At 37.4% G+C, this 15,532-nt stretch overlaps 1 protein-coding gene across 2 annotated transcripts in view; it reads left to right on the forward strand.

The window, feature by feature from the left end:
• The window catches only part of LOC102852439 (chromosome unknown open reading frame, human C6orf106), a 111,862-nt gene that overhangs the window by 40,152 nt on the left and 56,178 nt on the right, over positions 1–15,532 (forward strand). Inside the window, exons 2-3 of one of the 2 annotated variants that reach the window (XM_006882064.1) lie at positions 4,959–5,113; positions 13,684–13,881. In XM_006882064.1, the coding sequence (XP_006882126.1) occupies positions 4,959–5,113; positions 13,684–13,881 (353 nt within the window). The remainder of the gene's footprint in view (positions 1–4,958; positions 5,114–13,683; positions 13,882–15,532) is intronic. The other variant, XM_006882065.1, reaches the window with a different exon arrangement.

The raw sequence follows: 15,532 nt of genomic DNA on the forward strand, positions 1-15,532 counted from the left end.
TAATGAGGGTAGATGTGTCAGACAATAAGGTTGGTACAGGATAGAGTACATAGGGTCGCTGTGAGTTGCAAGTGACTTGACGGCACATAACAACAACATGTGTATATCTACATATATATGTGTATGTTATGTGTACATGTATATATGTATGCATGTGTATATGTATGTATGTATGTTATGTAATGTATGCAAAATTCAGACGTGTGTGTTTTATATAAGTGAAGTTAGAAATGTTTGTTGAAATTCTTACAAATAGTTTATCATCTAGGTGGTGATTATAACAGATAGTATTTTAGGGTGAAATTTGCAGAAATTTCATATTTGACCACAAAAGTTTGGGCCTGTGCAACAGTGAATGTATGGAAATCCAAAATCTCTGTAAATGTTCATTAAAATTAATTTTAAAAAAATTTAAGAAAAGCAGGGGGGAAGTTTGGGCCTTTACCAGATAGACTTGTTGCTATGTGCCATCGAGTTGACTACAACTCATAGTGACCCTGTGCACAAAAGCTCTGAATCCTGCTCTATCCTGAGCCCATCTCACTGTCTCTGACCACACCTACTCTCAGTGCCCTAGTTACTGTGTCAGTCTGTCTCATCTCATATTTTCCTCTCGTACACACCGTCCCTCAGCCCTTCCAAGCATTATATACTTCTCAAAAGACTGGTGCCTCCTGGCTTCCTGCCCAAACTGTGTGAGACAGAGTCTCAAAATCCTTGCCTCCAAGGAGCAGCTTGGTTTCACTCTCTCCAGGACAGACCTTTTAGTTCCTTGGTAGCCCATGATAGTTCAAAAGACATCAACTTCTTCTTCTGTCATTCTTGGTCATTGTCCATTGTCATGACCTAGATTAGGTGCACCTTAGTCTCTAGACTGACATCCTTGCTCTTCAGCATTCTGAAGAGGTGTCTCCCTGACAGTAGATTTTCCTAACACAGTTTGTCTTTTGATGTTCCGACTGCTTGATGCTAAGAGTGTTGATTGTGAAACTGAGAAAGCTGTTAACAGTCTCTTCTCCATCTGTCACAATGCTGTCAGTTGGCCCACTGGTGAGAATCTTTGTTTTCTTGATGTAGAACTTCATTCAGTCCATATTGCAAACTACAGAAGGATGACACTTAATGAAAGGTATATAGTTGCAGAAATAATTGTATTTTAAGAATGAGCAGAAGCTTAAGCTTTGCGAGGGATGGGGACTTGCCTGTTACAAGTGTCTACTATATTCTTTGATTGAATACCTCAATTCAGTTTATTCGCTGACTGAATTCCTAACACATGGATAAATGCTCATTAATGACATATTTGTTGAATGAATGGCTGTCAGACTAGAATATTTACACACATTGCCCCATGTACTCTTCACAGCCAATCTTACAATGAGATAGGTGGTATCATTCCAATTTATCAGACTAGCAAAATGACTTAAAGGCTCAGCCGTTTGCTCAAAGCCCCACAGCCAACAGTTGGAGCTCATTTTAAACAAAGCCTGTGCTTTTTTCCCCCACTCAGCTTACACTGCCTCCCTTTGTTCTTCAGAGATCTTTCAGCCATCTGAAATTAGATTAAAATTTTTTTGAGCAAAAACAGTTCAGAACTTAAAGATTTAAAAACTTATATTTTCAGATTGCCTTTACCATCACCTCAGCTTACATTACATCACCTACATCACATTGTTTGATGTAATGTAGAATTTCTTGTTGGCTAATAATAATGAGTATGTTATTTTCAGTGCAAATACATGCAATTAATGCCTACTTTTCATGATAGTGAATTTCTTCCTGCTGTTGTTTAATCCAGTGAGTTGATAATCTAAATGATTTGAGTGCTACGGTGCTGGCTACTCATAGTTATTTTTGTACCTGTCTCATGGGTTAGAGCACCAGTGAGCTAAAGTCCATGTTCCACCTTGTACTTAGGAAACAAATTTGCTTTGTCATCCTCCACTCTTGCTTCCTTCTAGGACTCCAGATCCGGTTTGGGTTTTAAAATTGTGTTTTAATTTTACTTGGACTGGTATACCTGTATAAAAACAAACACAAAAACGAACCAACCAAACAAAAAAACAAACCCAGAAAAACAAAGCCAGACAACCCCCAAGTCATTACTGTGGAATTCATTCCAGTTCATGGTGATCCTCTCTTGATTTTCTGAAGATGCAGAACTTCACAGGGGCAGATGTGGTAGATTGGAGCTGCCTCCCTCTCTGTTGGCAGCTGAATTTGTAACATTTGTACTCCACTAGTGCTCCTTGAATTTTCTGTACACTGCAGTTATTAATTAGTAGTTTTGTTACCTTTGACTGTGGGACAAATTGAGCTGTATGAAAAGAGATTTGAGGAAAGGGATGGCTCTGATCAAAATGTGCTAGCTTGCCTTTTAATCAAGCTTGTTAGTGTTCCTACGGCGATTAGTCTCAAAGTCCAGTTGTAATGGCAGGGCGAAGTAGTGAAATATGACACAGGCTAGAGTTGACAGTTGTCCTGAATGTACAAATAGTTTCTTTCCTCTCAAGCATGTTTTATAGCCAAGTGGACAGAAAATCCAGTATGCCTGCCGCATGCTAGAGTTCTGCGGTTGAAAAACCATCTTTACAGAAACAAGTATACTATTTATAAAATTTTAAAAAAAAATTACAGAAAGGTTTCTTTTTTCCTAATTTTACTCCCAGTTCTGAATTCTAAGGCTGTATTCCTATATCTCCAAATGTGCTCCTACATCAGTTTATGAGTAGTAGGAATTGGACTTTCCCAAGTTCAGCACATACCCTTTACTTTTAATCACTGTCAGCTGAATTGAAAGTTGCTAGGAAAACGAAAGCCTAAACTTTCATATTGAATGAAGGTTCAAGCAGAAATGGTTTGGTCCCTGGCCCAAGCTGTGAATTTTACCTTGCATATATGATAGACAGCAGGTTTTGATCTCATCATTCCAGTGATTAGTGACTATGACAGGCCAACATTGCATGAGACTTGGCCTGAGGTAGTACTGCTCTAAATATAGTCTTGCTTTCTGTCAGCTGCAAACACCTGAAGGAACAGGCAGGCACTCCAAGCAGAAAAATACTTACTGTTAATAGCCTGTCTGTTGCATTTTTGCATACTGTAAAAGCTTGTTTCATACTATGTTTATGCATAATTAGAAACAACCACTAGATCTATTGGCTTATGGTTGGGTTATATTTAGAAAGAAAGCAACTTGGGTCATTTGTGTACTGTAAGGACTCAAGATGATGATTAATAAGACTAGAAGAGAAGGAGTTAATTACAAACAGTTTCTTTTGATCTCTGTATTGAACACAACTTAGTGGCTGTAGTTTCTACACTAATGTAGGCTGTCTATCAATCATGTGATTCTGTTGAGTGGAGCACTCTGATTTGTGTGCTTGGTCACAAAAGGGAGTTTGTAATTATAAATAATACCAATATTTACAATACTATGTTTTTTAAACCCCCAAAACTATAAATGGTTCCTAAACATTTGAAAATATATTTCATTTCTCTTAATAAAATAATAAAAAAAAGATTTCATTGGGGTTGCATTTTACCAAAAAGATTTATAAAAGTTCAAAATGTTAAGGACACATTATCGATTAGTGTCTTAGTTACCTAGTGTTGCTGTAACAGATACCGCAAATGGATGACTTAAATAAACATTTATTATTGTTATTATGTGCTGTCAAGTTGGAAACAACTTATAACTGACCTTCTAGTGGGTTTTCAGAGGCTATAAATTGTATGTTACAGTTTAGGAAGCTATAAATTCAAATTGAGGAGGGTGCCAGCTCTCTTTTCTCTGTTCTGAGAAAAGGTCCTCCTATTCTTTATGTGGTGTTAAGGAGCTTCTTGCACAGAGTCCAAATGATGTACCCTCCTCTACTCTTTACAGTTTGTTCTTGATAATACTGAGGTGTTGTCTGCCCCTTTTGCTGCTAGTGAAATAAAAGGTGTTTTAGGCTACACCCTAGGGATTATGTGGTTATGTTGGGTTCCACATTTTATTACATGCATGTGCTTTTGGAAGACAGTATCAATCGGTGACAATGAACAAATGAGGAACTATGTATACCTATATATTTTGGTTTGGACCAGTAAGTTACAACTTTTATTGAGGGTAATTGGGTCATGTATCTTAAAATCTCAATTTCATATATACCATTTGATCTGGCAGTATCACATAATACAAATTCACCCCATAAATGAATGTATACCATCTGTGTACATATAAATAAGATTATTTATGAAAGAATAAAAGATTGGAAACAAGTGCACTGGTTAAATGATGATGCATCTTTCAGTGGATATTGTTAAAATCAAGGGAAGTCTTGACATGGAAATTTCTTTCAGACTATAGTATTAAGGGAATAAAGAATAGTAAATAAACTGTATTGCTACTGGCTATGTAAAAAAGAAGGGCACTGAGTATATATTTGCATATACATAATGGAAATTCTGGAAGGATTTTTAAAATGAGTATTAATGGTTATATGTGCGCTTTGAAGGAAGAGGCAGGAAATGGATATTTTTCATTGTATGGAACTTTTTGAACCATGTCCTTACATAACTTTTTCAAAGAATGTTAAGTTGGAGCTGCTTTGGATTCTAAAGATAGAGATTTTTTAAAGTTACCTTTTAAATTGACTTAATTTACCTGTACCAGTTATCCTTTTGCTTGGGAAATGTCACTATATTTGCACTGATAGCACTGATGCGTGTTAAGTTTTCCTTGTGGGTACTTTAGGGGGAAAGTGATGCAGGAGTTTGGAGGTTCTGGTGGTTTTGTTCCTTAGCCAGAATCATTGGCTCTAAAGACTAAACACTTAGAAGTGTGTGAGGCGTTTTGACAAACTGAGAAATGGATATTTTCCTTTGGCTTGACAGTTAAGTAATATCCTAGGGTAATGTCTCTGGATAGGATTGAAGTCTGTTGCCTTTTTTTTTTTTTTTACATTTGTTTATAGGAACCTACAAGCAGCAATTGGCGCTTATTATGACTTTGAGAGCCCAAACATCAGTGTGCCCTCTATGTCCTTTGTTGAAGATGTCACCATAGGAGAAGGAGAGTCGATACCTCCTGATACGCAGTTTATAAAAACATGGCGGATCCAGAATTCTGGTAAATGTATAATGGGCAATTCTCTTTGCTTAGTTATATTGAATTTAGTAATTAAATGAAAAAGAAATGTTTTAACTTAAAATTGTTATATAGCTCTGAGTTTTTCCTTAGACTAAATGTAACATTTTCTTGTACTAGCATGATGACCAAACAACCTTGAGGATCCCCTGTCCTGGAATAGGAAAAAGAATACAGATCTCATCCTTCCAGACCAACTATATAACTTGACAACATTTAAACGTAGAATTATATTCATTTGATACCAGGAACCAGTCCTGTTTCTAGTGATTATATTATCTCCACCTATCCAGTTCTACTCCCATCACTTTATTTCTGCTCTAATTAATCTTCCACTCATTTCCAGCAACCTAGAGGTTGCATCCTTGAATAGAACAAGGTATTTGGACAGAGCAGTGAGCATATGCTCTTTTGAAAGCTCATTATTTTGGAACTATAAGATCTCTGACATTTCATGGAGCTATTTGAGGAATTAATAGCACTTTGAAAAATTGGGTAAGAATTAATTGAGATTTACACAGAATGAGAAAGATGGAAACACCAACAGATTAAGACAGTAACACTGTTTATTTTCATTAAAAATAAAAACAAATTAACTATAACACTTTGAAAGTATTATACTTTGAAGTGTCTGGTAACTGTTAATTATTAATATTTATATGTGGAATTCTTTTTAATGCCTCATTTCATTTAAATGTCCCATCCATGACAATTTATATTGCTTATATGAGGATGCTTTGACTTTGTTAGAGAATTCTAAGAGGTGGAGAGTCAGGTAAAAATGAGCAGTTTAGAAACAAAAAAGTGAGTGGATATGGAGAGACTCAGTCTAACTGTTTTCATGTGAAGTGATGTAAAACTCTGGATGTTCAGACAAACCTATAAAAGTGATTATTTATTTCCTGTTTACTTTTAAATTATTTACAATTAAACTTTTTTTTTCTGGGAAGACTAGATAAATGAGTATTTTATAAGAATAAATATTCCAGTTTAAATGATTATTTGTCGTCTTTTTGGTATTTTTAGAAAGTAAGATCTTTGATAGACAATCTGGACTGATCCAGTCTTGTGGAGGAATCTGGATATCTATGGCTTAGATTAGTTTTCATTAATGCCTTAACTTTTCGTTAAAGCAGCTGTAGATATTTTGGGTGTCATATGGTCTGACTTTCTTTAGTTGACCTAGGTTTGTCAGCATTTAACAGTATTCGGGCAAATTCTTTAATTGTTGCTTTATTTGTCATGTTTCTTCTCGAAATTACTAAAAACTGATATTAATTACTGATCAAAAATTCTTCTAAACTCTACATAGGAATTTTTTTATGAATGATAATTTAATTTGGAAAATAGAACTTTCAGGAAGGTTTTTTTTTGTTTTGTTTTGTTTTGTTTTTAAATTAAACAAGACCTTCCATGACTTAGCATGAAAACACAGTGGTCAGGCTTTTTGGTGGTTTTTGTTTTGTAAAAGGAATTAAAAATAATTGCCATATTCACCTTATCTAGGTATCAGTTCAGTGACATTAATTACATTCATTTTCTTGCATAATCATCAGCACTGTTGCCAAAAAGAAACTCAGTCCTCCTGCAGCAGTAACTTCCTCATTCTCTTACCTCTTCTGGCCACTGGTTACTACAAACTTTTGTGTTAATTCATATGAATATAATCATAAAAGAGTTACCCTTTTAAACACAGCACAGTGTTTTCTACATCTATATCATAACATAAATTTCATTTATCATTATATTGTGGGGCATTGAGTCAGAACCAGCTCATAGCTGACCCTCCAACTGGATTTTTCCAAAGCTGTAAGATTGCCTATCCTTTGGAGCAGCTAGCTGATGGATTAAAACCACCTGCCTTTCAGTTGGCAGTGCAGACTTCTTTCTAGTAGGCCACCAGAGACACTCTAATCTCTATGACCAATGTCCTGTGGTATGTATAGACCACAGTTTGTTTATCCATTCATCTCTTGTTGGATTCTTGGGTTGTCTTTATCTTTTTTTTTTACTAATGCTATGAACATGAGTGTACAAATAGTTGTTCATATATGTGCTTTAAATTCTAGTGGTAGAATTGGAGAGTTGTATGGTAAATCTGTATTTTCTTAGTGTTTGAAAGGTGCTAGACCTGTTTAACTGTTTTAAATACTATCTTGTTTCAGATTATTTTATCTTTCCAAAAGCCTGTATCTCCTCAGTAGTCATTCTTGGGATTTATGAGACCCAGAGGAGGTCAATATAGAAGCTAGAATATAAAAGCTTCACTCTCAGTTTGATTTAGAGAAAATCTGCATTGGTAGGCCTTCTGCTTCCCTTCAGTTTTTGCTTAATTGGACTCCAGTTTAACCCAACCTCTGAGTCTGCAGACTTTCTTCTGTGAAAGGATGGTGGTGTATCTGATAGCTTTTGAAAAGGTTTGAGCAATAGTTGCTAGAGATTTTATCCTTTTAGGTTCTTTAACACATAGATTACTATGATGATGGAAATCATTCACTTGAGGAGAAGCTATTCTCCTACAATGAATAATAACACCTGTTTACTAGAGAGAATGCATACACATGTACTAGTTCTTCAGATTACCCTAATCCAGCCTGTTGTTGTTACGTGCCATCAAGTCATCTGAAACTCATAGCGACCCTGTGTACAACAGCCCTAAACCCTGCTCTATCCAGTCTCATTGTCTCCAACACCTCCACCCCCATTACCCGAATCAGTTTATCTCATAGAGGGTCTTCCTCTCCTGTGCTGTCCTTCTACCCTCCTAAGCATGATGTCCCTCTCTAAGGACTGGTCCCTCCTTGTAACATGTCCAAAGTATGTCACATGAAGCTTCAGAATCCTTTCCTCCAAAGGAGCAGCCTGGTTTAACCCCCTCTAGGACCAGTCTGTTTGTTCTCTTTAGCAGTCCATGGTATATTCAGTACTCTTCTCCAGCACCACAGCTCAAAGGGATCAATTCTCTTTCTATCATCTCTAGTCATTGTCCAGCTCTCTGACACATAGTAAGTGATTGCAAAGACCATGGCCTATAGCAGGCACACCTTAGTCTCCAGAGTGACATCGGTGCTCTTCAGTCATTTGCAGAGGACGTTCCCATCGCAATTCGTCTTTTAATATCCTGGCTGCAGGTGCCAAGAGTGTTGATTGTGGAGCCAAACTAATTAAACCTATTAACAGTCTTAGTCTCTTCACCATCTATCATGATGATGCCAGTTGGCCCAGTGGTGAGAATATTTTTTTCTTTTTCCTTAATATTGAGCCTCAAATAGAGTAGTAGGGCAAGCCTCAGCAATTTGTCCTCTGGCTCTCTTATACTCATTCATGACTTCGCTAAGAGACAAGTGCTCACTGAAAAAGTGGTACATAAATACGAATATATTTTCATGGTATATCTCTGTCATATTTTAGACATGCCAGCATTTAAAATACATAAAAATGAGATTATACAAACTACATTTTGTTGTCCCAGCTTTATAGCTTTCCTAGAAAAAGATACATGTCACACATTGTTTAAAATTAAATTCCCAATATTTAAAAAATTCTTAGATCAGTGAAAAATAGAGAGACATTTAGTGACTAATGCAAAAATCCAAGATCAGAACTTGTAATCTTGGAAAAGCCAGGAAGGAAACTTGGCATTTGGAGGTTAAAGAGAATTTTTCAAAGTGTCCCTCCGATTTAAAGATGTGAATAAATAACATTGTCCTTATCAACATTTAAAGGTTTTCTATTTTTGTTGTTGTTGTGTACCCTTGAATCAGATCTGACTAGCACAGGACAAGATTGCCCCTTCTTTTCCAGCGGAGCATCTGGTGGATTCAAACTGTGTGCCTTTGGGATTGAACCATAGCGTCTTATGACTAGGCCACCAGAGCACCCCTAAAGCTTTTCAGTTCTTAAGCCTCTATGCTCTGTGGTCTAACCATAGTGAATATTAAATAGAGAATATTATTATAACCATAGTATTTATCTGACATTGATACAAATAGTTGGTTGTCATCGTATGGGGGATTGACTTGGATATAGTAATTAAGTCCTATTTACTTGTTGGAATGCGGATGGATTTAAAACAGGAGTTGGGAAGAGAACTGAAGAACAACCATTTTTCTTTTGACCAATCTTAAATAGTGAATTTTCTCTTTCTTGTGACCAGTTAATCTAAAATATAGAATTTTTAAACTGTGGACATAGAGAGGATAATTGCTCTTACATTTATTCATTCGAGAAATTTTATTATCTTCCAGTTACTTTTTTTTTTAATAAGCAAAACAAGTGAATAAGACTTATTAAGGCAATCAGACTGAGATATAGCCAGTGTTTGGTGGTCCATGCAAGAGTTAAAGTGGAAAGAAGGAAAAGGACCCCTGGAAAGACAGGGTGAAATCAGACATTACCATGTGCTGTCAGTAGAAAAGGAGAGGAGATGTTCAGTTATTTTTATTTAGTGGTGCTGTTTGTCATGTATTGCCATCAATTTGGAACCAACTCATAGCTGACTCTCCATTGGGTTTTCAGAGGCATGGTAATCCCATGAGAGGAGACTGCCATCTTTCTCTTGTGGAACAGCTGGTGTGTTTAAACTTAATGCCATCAAATTGGCAGCACAGCTTCTTACCACTTAGATACAAAGGATAAAGGGTGACAGAATTGATCAAGCTTAATTTAAAATACAATAGCTAGTTCAGGAATCTATAATGAGACTTGTCTTTTGAATTGTAATTTGGATGTACTTTACTATTTCTGTAATCAGTTATACCTAAGAAATCCCAGACTTTCTGTAAGTGGTGTAATTTTATTTTATTTCTGTGGTGCTTTTTACCATCTCAGAAATTGCCAAATCCAGGGAATTTTTGTTTTGCTTTTTAAAATAATACTTTATGATAATCACAGGCATAATCATATCCTTGGTTGTGATAGCTTGGAAAATCATAAAATAGATTCTTAATCCGCCCTTCTAGGTGGATCTGTCCTCTTCTCCCATTTTTGTTGTTATGCCATCAAGTCGCCTGCAATTCATAGCAACCCTATGTATAGCATCTCTGAAGTCTGCCCTGTCTTGGGCCAGTCTCACTGACTCCGACACACTTCTATTCCCATTGCCCCAGTTACTGTTATCAGTCCATCTCATCCAAGATCTTCTCTTGAGCTGTCCAAGCATGATGTCCTTCTCTAAGGACTAGTCCCTCCTGGCCACATGCCCAATGTATGTGAGCCAGTTACAAAATTCTAGCCTCCAAGGAGAAGCTTGGTTTCACCCTCTCCAAGACAACTGTTTGTTTTCTTGGTGGTCCATGGTATGCCCAAGACTTCTCTAGTACCACGTCTCAAAGGCATCAGTAATTTTTCTGTCATCCTTAATCATTATCCATCTCTCTGATGCATACATAGCAAGTAATTGTGACGACCATGGCCTAGATCAGATGCACCTTAGTCTCTAGACTAACATCATTGCTTCTCAGTATTCTAGAGAGGTCCCTGACAGCAGATTTACCTAGTGCAATTTGTCTTTTGATTTCCTGACTGCTGGTGCCAAGTGTTGATTGTGGAGCCAAACAAGCTGGAATTGTTAATATCTGCAGTCTCTTCTCCATCTATCATGGTGCTGCCAATTGACCCAGTGGTGAGAATCTTTGTCTTCTTGATGTTGAGCTTCAAGCTTTATTGAAGACTACAGTCCTTGACCTTCTGCAGCAAGCGCTTCAGGTCCTCCTCAGTTTCGGCAAGCAAGTTTATGTCATCTGCGTAACATAGGTTGTTAATGAATGAATCTTCCTCCAAGTCTGATGCCACCTTCCTCCTTATAAACCCCAGCCTCCCAAATGATCTATTTTGCATATGAATTGAAAAGGTTTGAAGACAGGACACATCCATGACGCACTCCCTTCCTGATTTTGAACCATGTAGTATTTTTCCTGCTCTGTTCTGAGGACTGCTTCCTGGTCCAAGTAAAGGTTTTGCATAAGCACAATCAAGCATTCTGGGATTCCCATTCTCTTCACAGTTGAACCACAGTTATTTGTGATCCACATAGTCAAATGCCTTTGCATAGTAAATGAAACACAAATACACATTCCTCTGGTACTCTTTGCTTTTTGCCAAGATCCATCTAACATTGGTGATAATGTCTCTAGTGACATGATCATGTCTAAACCTAGCTTATATTTCTGGTAGTTCAAGAAACAGGTTTGAGGCCTTGAACGCTTAATGAGTGAAGACCAGATGAGCTGTGGTTGAATTTCAAGAATATAATCTTAAGATTGCAAAATACAAAGACAGAAGAAAAGACCAAAATGGTTATCAGAAGAGACTGGACATTGCACTATAGCACCGAGAAGCCAAAGCAAAGGAAAGAAATCAAGAAGTTAAGGAGCTGAATAGAAGATTTCAAAGGGTAGCACTGGAAGACAAAGTATTATAGTGAAATGTGCAAAGAACTGGAGTCCGAAAATCAAAAGGGCCAAACTGACTCTGCATTTCTTAAGCTGAAAAAACTAAAGAATAAGTTGCAATGCTTAAGGATACTGTGGGCAGAATATTGAGTGATTCAGAAAACATTAAAAGAAGATGGAAGGCGTATACAGAGTAACTGTACCAAAAAAAATTTGGTTGACACAGAATAATTTCAAGAAACAACATGTGATCAAGAGGCATTGATGATGAAGGAGGATTCAGGTTGCTCTAAAGGACTTGGCAAAAATAAAGCACCAGGAATTGTTGGAATACCAACTGACCTATTTCAACAAACAGATGCTGACTTGGATGTGTTCACCGGGTTGTGCCAAGTAATCTGGAGGGACAACTACCTGGTCAGTTGAGTGGAAGAGATAGTCCCATTTCAAGAAAAGGTGACCCAACAGAGTTGTCATACAGATCACTAGTATCTCCCATTAGGCTAATTTTTAACTTAATTTGAAGCCCTATTATTTATACCTTTTTTAAAAAGTATAGTAAAAGAGATTTATTACAAAGTTAAATCCTCAAAGGATTGGATCTCCCTTTTTGAAATATGAAGAGGCCTGTTTATACTTTTTTCTTAACTACATTTCAGAACTTCACAAACTAAGTATAAGTTCTTAGTTACCCTTTTGAAGAACAGACTCTCTCTATTCAGAGGACAGAATGTATACTTGAGATTGTGATTCTTTATAGAGCTTTCTGTCCATAATAGAAAAGAGTCTATATGTTTAAGAGATTTCATAGAGCTCACGATCTAGTCACTGGGTAGCTATCTGTACTGGTTGTTAGAGAGAAGTCAGTACATGAATATCTTCTTTTTAATTGATTTACATGAAAGTCTAAGTACAAAGAAACAGGTACCAGATAATATCTCTGAAGCTTGCAAAAGCAGAAAGACATTCTTGCCAAAATAGGACTGTAGTGCCTGCCATTCCTTTTCTTTCTAAAACACCTCTAACTATTGCCATTGCCCCTATCAGGAAAGTTCATCATACTGTTCATGGTTTCTTTACCCTTGTTTGAACCGGGCAGCAAAAGTTCTTCTTGATGCCTCCATCTCAGATTTACGTAGATCTCTCATGGTTGTTTGGTTTTATAATTGTGGACTCCAGAGGAAAACTCATATATTGTTGTTGCTGTTATGTGCCGTTGAGTCGCTTGCGACTCATAGCAACCCTATGTACAACAGCACTAAACCCTGCTCTATCCTGTGCCAATCACACTGCCTCTGACACACCCATCCCGATTACCTCAGTCACTGAATCAATTCACCTCATAGAAGGTGAAGACCTTCTGCACCATCCCTCCACCCTCCCAAGCATGATGTCCCTCTCCAAGGACCTCTCCCTCCTTACACCATGTCCAAAGTATGTCAGATGAAGCCTCAGAATCCTTGCCTCCAAGGAGCAGCCTGGTTTAACCCTCTCCAGGGAGAATCTGTTTGTTTTCTTGGCAGTCCAGGGTACATTCAAGACTCTTCTCCAGTACCACAGCTCAATATATTTGATTGTTGGGGTTTTTTGGGGGGGGTTTGTTTTTGTTTGTTTTTTTTTTGCAAAAACCCAAAAACCAAAACAAATATATTAGGGGGGGAAAATTAAATGAGAAGAATAATTTTAAAGATATTCTTTATAGGGATGTGTGTGTGTGTGTGTGTGTGTGTTACTCTATTGCCTTGTATCAAGAGATGAGAATTAAGAGATATTTCTGCTCTGAATGCCAGCTTAAGATATTTAGTGAAAATAGACATGCATTACTTATTGGCAAAAGCAGTCTCCTGGAGATATGGGACTGTGATTTCTATAACTTTCCACAGACATTGTTCAATGTGGTATTTAATCTTCCCTGGGATTAGTGAAATCCATGTGTATTTGCAGAATTGCATTGGCATTGCTTTAAGTGTAGGGACAAACTGTTGGTCAAAAAGTGTCTTAAAAAATTTTTGTCATTTGTGTGAAATGTCATGGTGCAGTGATGTAGGTAATTTTCTGAATTTGTTTGAGAAGCCTTCTATATGGTTTTGTGATAAACTTCACCTGTTTTAGAACCACTGATTACCTAATTTTTTTCTTTTTTCTTTTACTTAAACTCAGGAGCAGAGGCCTGGCCTCCAGGGGTTTGTCTTAAATATGTCGGGGGAGACCAGTTTGGACATGTGAACATGGTGATGGTGAGATCATTAGAGCCCCAAGAGATTGCAGATGTCAGTGTCCAGATGTGCAGCCCCAGCAGAGCAGGAATGTATCAGGGACAGTGGCGGATGTGTACTGCTACAGGACTCTATTATGGAGGTGAGTATGTCTTTGGGCATCCCAGAGTGAAAGATAACATCTTAAAACATGTAATGGTCAAATTATGTAATTGAACATGGCCTCTTTTAAACAGTCACCCCACTGTAAGTCGTTTTCGCTATCTTGTGCACAAAAGTGTTGTTATGTGCCGTCGAGTTGCTTGCGACTCATAGCCACCCTATGTTCAACATCCCTAAACCTTTTTCTGTCCTGTGCACATCTCATTGTCTCCGACACACTCATCCCGATTACCCCAGTCACCGAATCAATCCACCTCCTAGTGGGCCTTCCCCTCCTGCACTGTCCCTCCACCCTCCCAAGCATGATGTCCTTCTCCAAGGATCAGTCTCTCCTTACAACATGACCAAAGTATGTCAGATGAAGCCTCGGAATCCTTGCCTCCAAGGAGAAGTCCAGTTTAACCCTCTCTAGGATGAATCTGTTTTCTTAGCAGTCCATGGTACCCTCAATACTCTTTATAAATACTATAGCAGAAGTATCATAAGAAGGCAGCATGGTTTATGAGGCTAGAAGTCCAAATACAGAGTGTAGACTATAGAGGAAGAATAACTCTGTCAACTCTGGGTGAAGGAGCTTTTCTCCTTTTAGCATTTGTAGTCACTATTTCTTAAAGATCTCCATATGTCTTGATCTGACTTGGGTTTAGAGGCTGTGTGTCTATGAAGCCTGGATCCAAAGGGCACACTTCACTTCAGCTTTTCTTTCTTTTCAATCTCTGGGTGCTTGTTTAATCTTTTTTGTGTCTCAAAAGACTGAAGGTGCACTTTAGTCCTATAAATGGTATCTTATTAAAATCATAAAGGTTAAATTTTACAATGAATAAGACAATTACATTGGATCACAAAATGGAAGATACGATTATGTGATACTGAGAAATAAGGCCTGACCAAGTTGATCCCTATTTTTTTTATCATTTCATTCTATAACATGGGTTAATTATTTAATATAGTGACTGTGTAATTGGTTTAGTCAAGGGCTCTCCTTTTAACCTTGAGAATTGAATGAAAACTTTATGAAGTATATTTTTGTTAGCTCTCATCACGTTAGCTACAATTCTTAGCAACTCTATAAAGGACAGATCTGAGGCTTGCCCTATCGTGTGCTTTCCTTAATGTCTCTGATATGTTTGGGCTCGTTGCTATAGTCACTGTCAGTCCATCATTGTTGAGAGTCTTCTCTGATGCCTCCTGACCCAAAGTTGCATCATCTTTACCTCTAAGGAAAATCCTGGTTACACTTCCACCAAGAGACTTGTTTGTTGCTTTAGCATTCCACAGAATATTCTGTACTCTCTTTTCCAACAGTACAAAGGCCTTGATTCTTCTTTGTCATTCTTATTCAATTCTTATTCATTGCCCATTTTTAAAAAATTATTAATGTCAGTGAAAATTTACAGAGACTTTGGGTTTCCATTCATCCATTGTTGCACTTTTCTCTCCTCCCAACCTTCCCCCCAGTACACTACCGTCTTGGAAAAGTAAAAGAAAAATTCTTGCATTGTTTTATAAACCTTCCCCCAGGTCCACTTCACTATATAGCCTTCGCTCTGGACTCCTGTCATGACAAAAATACCTAATCACATATTCCTTTTAAACAGTTTTCTCCCTCATCTGTTTCAATGCAGTATACA

This window comes from Elephantulus edwardii, unplaced genomic scaffold (genome assembly GCF_000299155.1).
Source record: "Elephantulus edwardii isolate Elephantulus edwardi_28Jun2011 unplaced genomic scaffold, EleEdw1.0 scaffold00017, whole genome shotgun sequence".
Taxonomy (NCBI): domain Eukaryota; kingdom Metazoa; phylum Chordata; class Mammalia; order Macroscelidea; family Macroscelididae; genus Elephantulus; species Elephantulus edwardii.